Genomic DNA, 15,998 nt, shown 5'->3' on the forward strand with positions numbered 1-15,998 from the left:
TCTAATCAGGGCTCTATAAATAGAGAACTACGACAGATGTGTAATATTTAATGCAGCCAAACCGTGTATTACAATGCCGTTATGTGATGACTTTCAAAGAGAAAAGCAAGCACACTCAGAATAAAGTATTATTATTATTTTTTTTAAATGTTTTCGGATTTCACATCGCATAAACACCATGTCCCAATGTGCATTGCGGCTAAAACATCCAATCACCGAGTTTCAACGATAGCTGAGGATTATGGGTAGTTCGATGTTTTAGCCTATCAAAACCGCTGAAAAAAGGGATATGTGTCTCAGAATCGAAAAGGAAAAACCTATGGGAAAAACACAAAAGCATTGTACACAATTTAAACCAATTAATGTTGTGTAATTAACAAGGATGAACTGATGTTTTTTAGTGGATGAGTACTGCAGATATAGCTTTAACAGTGAGGGGAATACGGTTTTTCGAGACCGGAAATACTGTTTTCACCCCGTGAGGATTGACGCTAACTTTACATGGACGCTGCCGTTACACGTTCTCCTTTATCTTCGTAATATCTATCAAACTAAGATCCTACATATCGACTGGACGTGGATTATAAAAGTACTATATACACTTCTCGCTAGAAATCGAATCAAAAAGCATTTTAATGGCCAAACTATCCTACAATTTAGGATTTTCCAGAGAGGGTTATTTGTGAATATACGACCCTCCGGAGCGTTTGCAGTCCACAGGAGCACTAGAGGTCGAAAACTTTAAAACGTGATTATCAGGGGCGGCGGGTACTGTAGGCTAGGGAAGGCTAAGCCTTCCCAAATATTTTTGTCACTGCATCCTGGTAAAATAAAAATATAATGTATTGTGTCTTTGACATTAGCGCTTCTATGCAGCCACCTGTGCCCTGTACTACGAAGCCAGTTCAACATACCCTGGATATGTTTGAGTTATCTTCACTAACTCTAACAAACGAGATCTCGCTAAGCGGTCCTACGACGCTGGTTATCAACTTGGTAAATCAAGCCAGGGATTCTCTCTCCAGCTGAGAGCGCGTTCACGTGAAAGGGGCGGGGTTAGCTACATTTGACCAATCACAAACAGGGACAAGTGTAGTACTGACAACGCAGCGTCATTCTTCATTAATGAAAAGTAAACTAATATTAGACAAATATGAACTTTAACCATCCATGATTTAAACATATAATCCAGGATACAAGCCACATAGTTGCACCTGCAAGGTGAATACAGAACAACTGGTTAAAAAATGTTTGAAAGCGTAAAACAGTTTTATGATATCACTGCCCCATCGACACTAGTGGATCTGACTTTAATTAGGCTACATTTGACTCGAGTGTTTCGTCAACTTAATGACACTGTAAGTGTTGCACATCCAGATACGGCTCGAGAAGCTGACTCAGATAAGGAAATATTGTGATATTATATGAGCGATGATCTGATTGAATGTGATATGAATGATAAGTGCGACACATCGGCGTCTTCTCTGCATACGGCAGTTTAAACTGTATTTCCTTTATCCTGTAATATGACTTGATAGATTTAAACTGCGCACACTGAGCTCTGATTGGTCAGCAGGCGGTGCTTTCACTGAGTTGATCTCTTTTCTATAGACGCCGGAGGCGGGCAGCGTCAGGTAAAAAAAAGTTATTTAGCCTTCCCAAACCTGAGCCTCACGCGCCGCCTATGGTGATTATAGGTCGTAATAAGGGCTTGAACAATCGACCTATTCGGTCGTGTGAGTTGGAGGATTTGTTGCTCTTTATTGAGCTCCGTTGATACCAGCGTCTGGGGACAGTCTCCAATCATTCCTAAGTTGTATACTTTTACTTTACATATCTGATAAATGGATATAGAGTATATTCAGCAGAATATCTATAGAGAATTACACACGCTGCGCCCTGTGTGCAAACATGCTCAACTGGGTGAGCATTATAGATCCGAACCATTAGCAAGTTAACAGGTAGGAACTGTAGATGCATTATAGAAATATTGAATCAAGGTGTTAGCCAAATCAGCTTTATCCAGATACAGAGGGGACGGATGGACCCATCTAACAATCCAACCTCACTTTAACATTAGATAAAAATTGAATGGAATATACAATACAGGCCATGAGGAGTGCTTTATGAGGCCATTCCTAGAGCAGCCAGCCATCAAGGTTTTATGGAAGCCAAGGTGGCATGTCTGTGGGTTCAATCGTTACTATAAATGTCACTTCTCTGCAGTTTGTGTTATTGTTTCATCACTCATCTCTGATCCACTGTTGCATATCCTTTCAGAGAGCTTAAGCCCCTGAAAGCCTTGCCTTGTCAAAAATCAAGTCACATTCGCTGTCACATGCAGTGACAGTGACATGAATGTCACCATCACATTCTTGTAATCGCAGTTTACTTTGGAAAAGGGTTTGTGCTCCTTCCGAACATCAAATTGCAACTGTTTAAATGCTTTGACAGTTTTTGGAATTTTAAGAACTCTGGCCTCATTTTGGAATCCAGATTTCTGTTATTTTCTCTCTACTGTCAGGTACGTGAACAGACTGTGAAAACAACTCCATCTGTTATATTTGTATTAATTAATTTATGCTAATGAACAACAGCAGTGGATTTTAGGAGGTTTTACAGTTCACCACCCTTGTAAATGTGCAGTTGAAAGGAGAGTAAGCCTTTTCCAAGTATATATTGGCAAAACAAGACTTTATTCCTTAGATTCCTGCCAAGTTTATCACTAAACATTCATCAAGTCACTTCACCTTAAATTCAGGAGATAAAATATGTTGTGCTCTGATTAAAATCGCCTATCAGGACCACTTTAGCTCGAAGTTGTATATTACCTTTCAGCACCTGGGAACAGTATATTTATACTGGAGATTAATCAGCCAAACCTTGGCACAGCACAATGACAATGACAGCATGGAATTTATTTTTCTGCGGCCTACTAATGGCAACAGAGGCTTACTGTCATGTGTTTCTGTGTGTATAATGGATGTTACCCTCATAACACGTCTGTGAGGAACAAAACTAAATCCTTACAAATTGTCACTGCTGTAACATAATAGCGATGGGCCCCATTGGAAACAGTTTTGCCTGGCGACCGAATGCATAGACCATTTGGCGGTGATGAGGCTTAATGATCATAATCACACTCGTACCTAGAACATAGAGAACAATGTTCCTCGCTCATTACTGTAGGTGTCACGATCTGTCTGTGTTGTGTTTTGTCTTGTCTTTTTCTGTCTTTGGTTTCATGTTTTATTTTGAAGAGTGTTCACCCCCTGTCTTGCCTGTTGCTGTCTGTCTGTTTTCCCTCCTACCTGATTACCTGATTGCGTTCACCTGGTGCCCCTGTGTTTTCTCCTCCCTCCTCACCTGTGTCTTGTTTGTGTGATTAGTCTTGTGTGTATTTAAGTTCTGGTGTTTCTGTCTGTCATTGTTGGTTCATTGTTTGTCTTTGACTGTGTTCACGGGTTAGTGTTCTGTTTGTTCCTTAAAACCTTGAAATAAAGTTATTTTTTCAGTTTATTCTGCATTTGGGTCCTGCCTGCTTCACTCAACCCTAACAGAATGAACCAACCAGAAGTGGACCCAGCAGATCATCCATTTGAGGTGGAATTAAGTAATTTGACCTTTTTTTTGGCTTGCTGCTTTGATTGGTGGAAGGGAGTGTCCAGTGTTCGGCAGAAGAGGGCCGCTCTGGTAGAGGCGCACCGGTTGGCAACAGAGAAACCATGTTTAGTGAAGTTTTTACCTGGCTGGATTATGGACTTCCTCCAGACATGTGATTCCCGGCCTGCTAGCCCCAGGCATGCTAGCTCCCAATTCCCAACCTGACACCAGACGTGTGTTCCGTCTGGAGTCAACCCCTGCTTCTTCCCCATTTCCTGCTCCTGTCCAGGAGCCGTTCTCAGGTACTCGTCTGGCTTTTGGAGGTCCACTGAGCCTCCAAAAGGCTCCTAAGAGAAGGAGTCGCAAGTCCAGGCTAGCAGCCCGAGCCCCAGAGACCATGCTTTGTGCTCCAATACAGGCCCCAGCAGCCATGGTTCCATGCTCCTGTGCCGGCCCACACAGCCGTAGTACCGTGCTCCAGTACCATCTCACACAGCCATGGTTCCGTGTTCCGGTTCCGTAACCAGCAGCCATGGTTCCTGCTCCAGTACCGGCCCACACAGCCATGGTTCCGGCTCCAGAACCGGCCCACACAGCAATGGTTCCAGCCCCAGCAGCCATGGTTCCAGCCTTAGTCCTGGCCCCAGCAGCCATGGTTCCGGCTCCAGAACCGGCCCACAAAGCCATGGATCCGTGCTCCATTACCTGGCTTACACAGCCAGGGTCCAGGCTTCTGTTCCGTGCCCAACAGCCATGGTTCCGGCTCCAGAACCGGCCCCAGCAGCCATGGTTTCGGCTCCAGTACTGGCTCTCCGGCCGACGCCAGCCCCCTGTGTCCTGTCGGCGTACCGGCTGACTCCAGCTCCTCGTCTCCTGTTGGCTCTCTGGCCGACTCCAGCCCCCCGTGTTCTGTCGGCAAACCGACCGTCTCAAGTCTCCTCTCAAGTCCCCTCTCGAGTCCCCTCTCGGGTCCCTTCTCGAGTCACCTCTCGGGTCTCCTCTCCAGTCCCCTCTCCAGTCCCCTCTCCAGTCACCTCTCAGGTACGCTCTCGTGTTCCCTCTCAGGTCCCCTCTCGTGTTCCCTCTCAGGTACCCTCTCGAGTCTCTTCTAGAGTCCCGTCTCAAGCCACCTCTCAAGTCACCTCTCGAGTTCCCTCTCAAGTCCCCGCTCAAGTCACCTCTCGAGTTCCCTCTTGAGTCCCCTCTCAAATCTCCTTTCGAGTCACCTCTCGACTCCCCTCTCGAGTACCCTCTCAAGTCACCTCTCGAGTCCCCTCTCGAGTCCCCTCTCGACTCCCCTCTCGAGTCACCTCTGGACTCCCCTCTCGAGTCTCCTCTCGAGTCCCCTCTCGAATCCTCTCTCGAGTCCCCTCTCCTGTCCCGCCGACTACTCTTCTGCCGGGGGTCCTGCCAACCCTATGTACTGTCCCGTTGGGGGTCCCGCTGACTGCTCTTCTGCCAGGGGTCCTGCCAACTCCATGTCATGTCCCGTTGGGGGTCCCGCCGACGACTCTTCTGCCGGGGTTCCTGCCAACCCTATGTCCTGTGCCATTGGAGGTCCCGCCAACTACTCTCCTGCCGGGGGTCCTGCCAACCCTATGTCCTATCCCGTTGGGGGTCCCGCCGACTGCTCTTCTGCCGGGGGTCCTGCCAACCCTGTGTCCTGTGCCGTTGGAGGCTACGCCGACTACTCTTCTGCCGGGGGTCCTGCCAACTCCATATCCTGTCCCGTTGGGGGGCCCGCCGACGACTCTTCTGCTGGGGGTCCTGCCAACCCTATTTCCTGTGCCATTGGAGGTCCCGCCGACTACTCTCCTGCCGGGGGTCCTGCCAACCCCGTGTCCTGTGCCGTTGGAGGCTATGCCGACTACTCTTCTGCCGGGGGTCCTGCCAACTCCATGTCCTGTCCCGTTGGAGGTCCCGCCGACGACTCTTCTGCCGGGGGTCTTGCCAACCCTATGTTCTGTGCCATTGGAGGTCCCGCCGACTACTCTCCTGCCGGGGGTCCTGCCAACCCTATGTCATATCCCGTTGGGGGTCCCGCCGACTACTCTTCTGCCGGGGGTCCTGCCAACCCTGTGTCCTGTCCCGTTGGGGGTTCCGCCGACTGCTCTGCTGCCGGGGGTCCTGCCAACCCTGTGTCCTGTGCCATTGGAGGTCCCACAGACTACTCTTCTGCCGGGGGTCCTGCCAACCCTATGTCCTGTGTCGTTGGAGGTCCCGCCGACTACTCTCCTGCCGGAGTTCCTGCCAACCCTGTGTCCTGTGCCATTGGAGGTCCCGCCGACTACTCTCCTGCCGGGGGTCCTGCCAACCCTATGTCTACTAACTATAATGAGTAGCCGTGTTATGACTGAACCTCAAGGCGTAGATGGATCTAATATTTATTCATCCAGGATGTTTAAAGCCTTAAAGAAGACACATACGCAAAGAGTTTCCTCATGTGAGTGAAGGTGGCTTCAATAGGTGGCAATATGTCAGGAAATTAGCAACGCAATTTTCAGACGGACATAAGAACAAGGAAATTATGGCACTGACTCCAGAGGGCATCCTGTAGTATTTATGGAGAACATTAAATGTTTAACAGAATTGGTTTCAACACAAACCCGGTTTAAACAGAGAGAAAGAAAGAGAAAGGAGGTTGAAAACATTAAAGCCGAACTGTATGAGCAAAGAAAAAAAGATCTCACCAAGTCTGCTGTCTAGCATCGTTTGTTGAGCAACACTCGGCCTGCCCTGGAGCATGACACCTGTTGAAAGGGAGATGAAAGCTTGAATTAGGAAAAAATAACATTTGAGCTCATTTACATGGCAGGCCAGGTGTAATAAGAACAACACCAAAGTACTCGGTTTTCCCAAGGATGTGGTATCTGACTTGGCTGAGAAGATCCTTCATATTGGGGCTGAACATCCGACTGTGAAGAATGTGGTACTACACATTGGAACAAATGATGTTGTGAAACAACAGTCAGAAGTGCTGAAAGAAGACTTTAAATGTTTGTTGGAAACTGCCAGCTCTCTAAATGCAGAGGTGTTCATCAGTGGCCCTCTGCCGCCAGTCAGAAGAGGAGTGGAGAGATTCAGCAGATTGTTTGCACTGAACACCTGGCTTTCAACTGTCTGTACTGACCATTCTGTTCATTTTATTGACAATTTTAAATTTTTCTGGGACCGCAGACATCTTTTCAAGGCAAATGGAGTTTGCCTGAACAAGTCAGGAGTGAAATTGTTTATCTCTAACATATTCAACTGCCTGCGTTATCAATCTGTTCCCTCTGCCAAGGACAAGGGGCAAGAGGAATCAAAACAGGAGAAAGACACAACACATCGCGCAGAAAACCCTGAAGAATTATCACTGCACCCGCCTGAGGAATGTTCTGATTATGGGAGACACATGGAGGAGTCTCCACTGCCCGTCACCCCCCCCCCTGTCAACGCCTTTGAGGATACTCCGTTCACCCTTTCACCCTCGCCCACCCTCCTGGGGATCGTTGAACACATGAAGGAGATACAGAGGGTTGGCACCGATTCCTTCTTGGAGTTCAAAGACCAAACTAAGTCGATTCGCAGGGCTGGCACCATGTCCTTTACCCCCGCTCCTCAGCGACGCCCACCAAAATCGCCGCGGAGACGCGCGCCGTCTCCCCCGTCTTCATCGCCGTGCCTGCGTCAACCACCTCCCCCCCCTGGCAGCATGTCCTCTACCCCCGCACCATCTCCCACGTCTCCATCACCGTGCCTGCGTCGGCCGCCCCCCCTCCCTTCGAGAGGGCATCTGCAGTCTCCGAAGCCTGATAAGGATGTGTGTGTACTAAACGCTGCAAACTGATATTTGCTGGGTCCAGGCTCAAGGGCGTATGGCACTCTCAACTCTTTCCAGGACATGCCGGGGCCCTGCCTGCCTATAGCTTTGCCGATATCTGTGTTGATAGGTAATAGATTAAGAGCGGTGAATCATCTTAGATACAGGAAGCGCTCAAACGTTTGTGTGAGTTTATCTAATTTAGCAGTGATTCCATGTCAGCCACAGCTTGTTACAAAAAACATGACTGATAGTGTGTTTAACAAACTTAAACTAGCTTTATTAAATGTCAGGTCTATGGCAGGAAAAACATTTTTAATCAATGATTTTATCACTGAGCACAATCTCGATTTTATGTTTTTAACAGAAACTTGGATTGAACAAAATAACAGTGCAGCTGTTCTTATCGAATCAACCCCTCCCAACTTAGTTTTATGAGTCAGGAAAGAATGCATAAGAAAGGAGGTGGAGTTGCTATTCTGTTCAATGATTCCCTTCAATGCAGGAAGACATCGTATGGAAACTTTGATTCTTTTGAATATGTGGCCCTTCAGCTGAAATGCTCCTCTCGAGCTCTGTTCCTAAATATCTATAGACCACCCAAATACTGTGCAAGCTTTTTTGATGACTTTACTGAACTGCTGTCTATAGTGTGTATTGACTTTGACCGTCTAGTTATTGTTGGTGATTTTAACATCCATGTTGACAACCCCCAGGACAGAGGGGCAAAAGAACTGTTTTGTGTTCTTGATAGCTATGGACTGACTCAGCATGTGACGGAGCCCACGCACAATAAGGGGCACACTCTGGACTTAATTATCTCAAAGGGTCTGAATATCTCTAAGGTTGTGGTGACTGATGTTGCACTCTCTGACCATTCCTGTGTTTTCTTTGAGAGCTCTATTTCTGTTCACAAAAATGTTCAAAAAGAGGTAACCACAAAGCGATATTTAACTGAAAATACTAGGGAAATGTTTACTCAGAATTTTTCTTCCACACTTGCCCCTGCTAACATCTCAGTAAATGAGTTAGTAGAAGTGTCTGGCAAGAAAATATCTCCATGGAGAAAGGCCATGAGCGTGAAAACAGAAAAAAGAGAATGTCGAAAAGCTGAACGCAGGTGGCGAAAAACAAATCTCCAGGTTCACTTTGAAATCTATAAAGAGAGACTTGGCCTTTATAATTTGGAATTGAAAAACGCACGACAATCGTTCTTCTCTGACATCATTACCAAAAACAACGCACGTGCCTTGTTTGCTACCGTCGACAGACTAACTAACCCCCCAGTGTCAGTAGCCTCTGAATTTCTATCCACCAGGGCGTGCAATGATTTTGCCTCCTTTTTCACTGACAAAATTCAGAAAATCAGACAAGCAGTCAGTGCCTCTGCATCAGGAACAGCAAATGTGTTGTCTCTGTGTCCACTTAACATCAATTCAAACACCATGACACAATTCCATCAGATTAATGATAAAAACCTAGAGGACATTATACAACTTCTGAAATCCTCCTCTTGCTGCCTTGATATTATTCCAACAGGATTTTTTAAAGATGTTTTGCCTTGCATGGCCTCAGATCTACTTCATATAGTAAACAAATCTCTTCACTCAGGTATTTTTCCACAGGCCCTGAAAACTGCAGTCATTAAACCACTCTTAATAAAGAATAATCTAGATGCTTCAGTAATGAACAATTACAGGCCCATATCAAACCTCCCATTTCTAGGTAAAATCATTGAAAAGGTTGTTTTTCAACAGTTGAGTAATTTCTTGCATTTAAATAACTGTTTCGATGTGTTCCAGTAAGGCTTTCGTCCAAACCACAGCACTGAGACTGCTCTTGTAAAGGTCTTTAATGACATCCACTTAAACACAGACAGTGGCAGACTTCAGTGTTAGTATTATTAGATCTCAGTGCTGCGTTTGACACTGTTGACCACAGCATATTACGAGACCGACTGGAAAACTGGGTGGGACTTTCGGAAACGGTTCTAAATTGGTTTGAATCCTACTTAAAGGACAGAAACAACTTTGTTTCAATAGGTAAATACACATCTGAGTTGACAAATATGACATGTGGGGTTCCTCAAGGCTCCATCTTGGGGCCTCTTCTCTTTAACATCTACATGCTACCACTGGCTCAGATAATGAAAAACAACAAAATAAGTTACCATAGCTATGCAGATGACACACAAATTTACGTAACAATTTCACCAGGAGACTATGCTCCAATTCAAACACTGAGTAAGTGCATTGAACAAATCAATGACTGGGTGTGTCAGAACTTTCTCCAATTAAACAAAGATAAAACTGAGGTAATGGTTTTTGGAGCCAAGGCAGAACGTATAAAAGTTAGCGCTGAGCTTCAGTGTGCAATGTTCAAAACAACAGATAAAGCCAGAAATCTAGGTGTAGTCATGGACTCTGACCTGAGTTTCAACAGTCACATTAAAACAGTTACTAAATCAGCCTACTATCACCTAAAGAATATATCTAGGATTAAAAGACTAATGTCACAGCAGGATTTGGAAAAACTTGTCCATGCTTTTATCTTCAGTAGACTCGACTACTGCAATGGTGTCTTCAGAGGTCTCACTAAAAAATCTATTAGGAAGCTGCAGCTGATTCAGAACGCCGCTGCTCGAGTCCTCACTAACACTAAGAAAGTGGATCACATCACTCCTGTTCTGAAGTCTTTACACTGGCTTCCTGTGTGTCAAAGAATAGATTTCAAAATACTGCTGCTGGTTTATAAAGCACTGAATGGTTTAGGCCCAGGATACATTTCCGACCTCCTGCTAAATGATGAACCATCCAGATCTCTCAGGTCTTCAGGGACTGGTCAGCTTACTGTCCCCAGAGTCAGAACTAAACATGGTAAAGCAGCGTTTAGTTATTATGCTCCAAATATCTGGAACAAACTCCCAGAAACCTGCAGGTCCGCTGCAACTCTGACTACTTTTAAATCCAGGCTGAAGACTTTTCTTTTTGTCGCTGCTTTTAATTGAACTATTCATATCTTAGACTGCACTGTAACTTTTATCCATGTACTTTTTCTTTTAATGTTTAATTGAACTATTCATATCTTAGACTGCACTGTAACTTTTATCCATGTATTTTTTCTTTTAATGTTTATTTTATTAGCTTTTCTTTTTAATGACTGATTTTAAATGCCTTTTTCTTAATGTCTTTCATTTTTTGTAAAGCACTTTGAATAGCCTTGTGTTGAAAAGTGCTATATAAATAAACTTGCCTTGCCTTGCCTTACATGAACTGTATTCTGTTTAACTGGCAACACTTTTCTTTTTTACTCTGTTTTCGTGGAATGCATGTCAGAAAACCCGACTTCCTTCAAACTGTTTGCACATGTTACTCACTGGGACCGTATTGATCTTAGTCCCATGTTCCCTGCTTCAGTATTTCTCAGCCAAAGGTTGATTGCATAGAAAGTAGATGGATGGCTGCTTTATTTATTGCAATGAGGACACACAGTCAGGTTCATAATGATGACTGTAAATATTTGTATATCAATAACACCTCATGGCTCTGGGATTTATGAAGCAGTATATCAATGTTATTGGGTCTTGTCAAATCCTGTGTAAGTGCATTGATTGAAATTGTCAACACGTTTGATACATTATTAAGGAAAAAGCTAACAGAATAACTTATGGCTTATTTGCATTTTCTATATGCAAGCATAGTCATTTTGAGTGATGGAATACAATACAAACATTAAAGCATGGAGACATGTCACAGTAGAGGCAGCAAATACAAATATGAACCTGACATTGAGCATAATAAGGGCCTCTTTAAAACAACGTTTTTTCCACCATGCGGTCACCTCTTATTCCTCACACATACAAAAAGAAAAAATGTGCTGGTAACTCAGGATTCTTTGGCTCATGAGCATCACTGCCAGTGTAAAAGACTTATACGATGCGGATGTTGACTTCACTTTGTTTTCAGCAACAACCAATATTAAGATGGCTCTTTTAAAGTGAGCGCATCACAAACAGAGTGTAGAGGGATGGTCACAGGTTGCAGCATTATTAGTGCAGCCTCCTATTTGAACACTAACTTGGAGTGTATGTTCACATCCACTCATGTGTTTACTCCTCCTGTAATGATCAGCGCTGCACAGAGGCACTGAAAACACAGATTCCACCGAGGAAAGTGTTTGATCTCCTCTCTGTTCAGTGGCAATAAAAGGAGGGAGGGGGGGTTTTGAATTTCAGAAAAGCACAATGAGAGCCTTTTAAGTATGACACAGCTGCAAACACTACATGTGTGAATGCTCGAGAGGCCTGCACCCCAATCATATGGTTTCCTTTCCCTCGTTGTGCTGGTGTTTTCAGGCTGTATGCATGTATTTTTCATGAGAGGTCATTTCATTTTTCTGTCAATTGCCAGACTGCAACCGCCTTGTATAATTACCAATAATGACAGTGTTAGGATGCAGTCGCTAGGCAACATCTAAAGAGTGCAGACATAAGGATGAAGGAGATTGTGTACCGCTATAGAAAGGTTTATTCCAGGGTTTTATGCGCTGCATTATCATGGGAGTGTTTGGTCAAATCGTGTTTATGGGCTTCTCAAAATCTCAGTCATCTCTCTCATGAATACTGAGGGTGGTGAGTGCGTAGGCACATGCACAAGCTCTCACAATGAATGGATTTAATAGTAAGGATATGTATTTGGTTCAAGGACATGTAGGTTATTGAATATTTAATGTGTTCAGTTTGAGTTAGTGTTGATTATTAAAGCACACATCTGTGGTGGTAATAATTCAAAATAAAATAAATATATATGATTAAGGGATTGTGTAAAAATGATAAGTGTAGTAAGGGGGACTTTACTTTATGTTTTACCTTTATTATACATTTGTACAACTCTTCCCTAGATTTGAGTCTTAAAATAATGTTTAGATGTGAAACACAACAATCTTTTTGATTCAATGTTCCCTTACCATAGATGTTAAGTAAAACATTTATACATATCCTTATTTGTAACATACGCCTTAATTTTCTTAAGTAATACAAATATGTTTTACTTGAACATGAGAAATGTGGCACTGGTCTATTGTAATTATTTTATTAGGAAGAATATATTATATATTTTTTTCCCTCTAATGTCTGGAAGAGCTTAGTAATAAATTGTCAAATCATATTTTTTTTTAAAAATGTTGTGTGTTGAGATTGTTTCTTCTTTCTTTCTGTCGTTATCAGGATCCCCATTGCCACTAGAAAGAGCATTGGCTAAATATATTAAATATGATATAGCCTCATATAAATTGTAGTTCCTTAATCGAATAAACCCAGCATCGGATCGAAGCAGAATGTGATATTGTCATATATTATATCGTGCTAAATATTGGAAAAATATCATAATGATTAAACTTGTAATGTGTACCTAACCACAGTACAACTCCTTTAAATACATAACAAAAAAAAGGTAGACAAAATTATGTATGACACCTAATGAAACATGAGGCACCACAACGTGAAGATTGAATATCTTTATAGTTGAACACCAGCTCTGTGGCTGTGGACAGGCTCAAGCATTATAATATCTCTGTTCCACCAAGGGCCCAAATAACAAAACTAAATATAAATTACACCTGGTGTTTTGCCTAATATGATATAATATATGGTTGTTGACAATTCATCACAGGTAATACAATTAAAAGATTCTGAGTCACATAACCAGGCATGTAACCAGGTGCGTTTAGGATCAGCAAATAAGCCCCTCAGACAGGTGTGCCAAACAGCGTGCGGCAAATATTAGAATCTGAGCTAATTACTGTCGGAAAATGTCTAGTGACGTGCGGGAGAGGAACACAGTGATAAATGCAAATTACGCTTCAATGTCTTGTTGTTCGGCTGAAGGACAGACGGAAATGTGTGTGTTTAGGAAAAAAGAAAACCAAAAAGACGTGTGAAGCAGACTTGTAGGCTAGGTGGCAGCACATGATGTCACATGGTAGCTCATAAACGTGACTAATAATTCTTCTCATTTAGATTTCATTTTAAACGCCGTTTGATTTATGTTTCCTCATATACTGTAAGAAGACACACAATATGATTTATGTCCCTTAATAAAAAAAGACCAATAATATGATATGTTTGAAAGCCACATGCTGTTGGATATAAACATGTCAGTATCAGTTTGAGATGGGGCAGTGACCATCAATCACAGAACTCAAAAATATAAGATATATATGAGAAGACAAAAAAAGGAATATTAAGGAAATCAAATATCAATTGGTCGAACATTTTATTTCACTTCTGCATTTACCTGTTAAGACATTTGTTGTTATCGTTTTAAGCTGTTTTCAAGCTTTTATCAGTGAACACTGTATGACATAATCTCCCTTTCCCTCTTCTGTCTTTTCTACAGGACCCCTCTGTTTTAACTGATATGGCTGCTGCAATGTGGAAGCTTAAATCACTGCACATGGGCTTGTGGATCTTCTTCCTGCTCGTCAACCTCCTTCCTGCAGCCAGGTACGACAACAACCTATTGTAGTTGCAAGTTGCAACACAGTCTCACTCCCTGATAGTCCAATAGCGACGCTTGGTCAGGGTCCTGTGGCGTGCAGTTGTGACGCACCGAGTCTCCTTCAGCTTCATAAATGGACGCAAAGAGCTTTCAACTGATTGCAATGTATTCCCATCGGCGGTGGTATTTGACGCTCAGGGAAGCACCGCATCCGTCCATGTCGGCAGCTCTTAAAGGCAATGTGAGCGTCCATTCCTGTTGGATAACGGAGAATTTTACACCCGTAAATAAGTATTCTCCTTACTGTCGATTGATTTTACAGTGATATCTGCACTATTCATCAACTCAAAAATAGTTTCCGGTCTATTCTGAGGCCCGATCTCTGTAGATAAATAAAGAACTAAGCCAGATGTGTAATATTTAATGCAGCCGTGCCATTTATTACAATGCATTTATTTGATGACTTTCAAAGAGTAAAGCAAGCACTAGCTGAATAAAGTATGATTTTATCTTTTACGAAACGTTTTTTTCATATGGAATACATATACAATCGGAGGTCAACCAATCACAGAGCTTGAGGACTAATCACGGGGTTTGTCGAGCAAAGCGCATGGTGTAGTCTCAAACGATAGCTGAGGATTATGGGTAGTGTAGTGTCTTCGGCCATCCTAAACTCCGATACAACTATTGTACGCATTGTACACAATTTAAACAAATCAATGTTGTGTAATTAACAAGGATAATCTGGTGTTTTTCAGTTGATGAGTAGTGCAGATATTACTGTAAAATCAATCGACAGTAAAGAGAATACTTACTTCCGGGTGTAAAATGCTCCGTTATCCAATGGGTTGAAAGCTCTTTGCGTCCGTTTATGAAGCTGAAGGGGACTCGGTGCGTCACAACTGCACGCCAAAGGACCCTGACCAAGCGTCGCTATTGGACTAGTGTAGGTCACCTCTCAATCCCCCCCCTGACTCTGTCCCTCCAGCTGATTTTCTTCTGATGTGCTTTGTATAATACTTTTAATAATCAGTCTCACTGCTGCAACAGACACAGTCTAACGGCCCCTACACACGGCGGCGTGCGTTGTCGCTTGCCGGCGGGGGGGGGCGCTGAAACTCGACCAACAACCAATCACATGAATCTCCCGCCCCGGACACACAAGCACGCAGTTTGATTGGCGAGAGCTTGTACTGGCATATGATTCGATTGGCTGACGCCTCCATCGAGGCGTCAAAAGTAGAACATTGCTCTACTTTTGCAGCGAGCACCGCGAAAGAAGCTACGCTTTGCTCCCACAATGCAGTTCGGCGAATCGTGACGTCACCTCATTCAAAGTGAATGGGCAGAAGCGGTGAAGCGGCAACGCACGCCGCCGTGTGTAGGGGCCGTAACAAACGCCATCAGAAGTTAAATCTATACTGTAAGCACAAAATCAAGACGTTTTTTTCCGTTTTTACACAGAGAGATAGCATTATCTGTGACTTTGGCATATTTAATCATCCAAACCTCTTTATTGATCACAATTGGCTGTGAAAATCTTTTGTATTGAATTATCCATGCAAAAGGTTTATCCATTATTTACTGAAGTCTCAGGATTGAGACTTCCTGGACCACACTGTGACTTTCACCCTTTTGGACAAGGTTTAAAATATCTCATCCCACCTTGTCATGATTAGGCCCAAAAGAGCAAACACAGAGTGAGGTCATGCTCTCATGGAAATGTAACTCGTACTCTGCACCGGTCTGAATTTCACTGACTGCTGAATTAATGTGCATTGTGCAGCACACCACAGCCCTGATGGTCCATTCACAGCATTCCACCCCCCCCCCCTTAGTTTGTGTGCTAGTCATCAAATAAATATATACAGGACAAATCTCTGGAATGTATAGAAGTAATTCTAACCACACTGCTTGTAATTTCAAACGAAGAGATTACATCGGTTGACATGTTGGCATTGATAAGGTGTTATGTTATGGTGGGTAGTGTAAATCACTTAAAGATTTTGCACGCTGTGAAAGGCGAACCTGGAAGAAGCAGGCAGGGAGAGAAATCAGAAGAGTGTGACAGGGATTAGCCCAGATGTCTTTGTCGT

At 43.5% G+C, this 15,998-nt stretch overlaps 1 protein-coding gene across 2 annotated transcripts in view; it reads left to right on the forward strand.

The window, feature by feature from the left end:
• Positions 1-15,998, forward strand: part of gabra3 (gamma-aminobutyric acid type A receptor subunit alpha3) — a 166,579-nt gene that overhangs the window by 41,518 nt on the left and 109,063 nt on the right. For both annotated transcript variants that reach the window (XM_034226685.1, XM_034226686.1), the window contains exon 2: positions 13,801-13,907. In XM_034226685.1, the coding sequence (XP_034082576.1) occupies positions 13,822-13,907 (86 nt within the window). In that variant the 5' untranslated portion in view covers positions 13,801-13,821. The remainder of the gene's footprint in view (positions 1-13,800; positions 13,908-15,998) is intronic.

Source organism: Gymnodraco acuticeps, unplaced genomic scaffold (assembly GCF_902827175.1).
Source record: "Gymnodraco acuticeps unplaced genomic scaffold, fGymAcu1.1, whole genome shotgun sequence".
NCBI lineage: Eukaryota > Metazoa > Chordata > Actinopteri > Perciformes > Bathydraconidae > Gymnodraco > Gymnodraco acuticeps.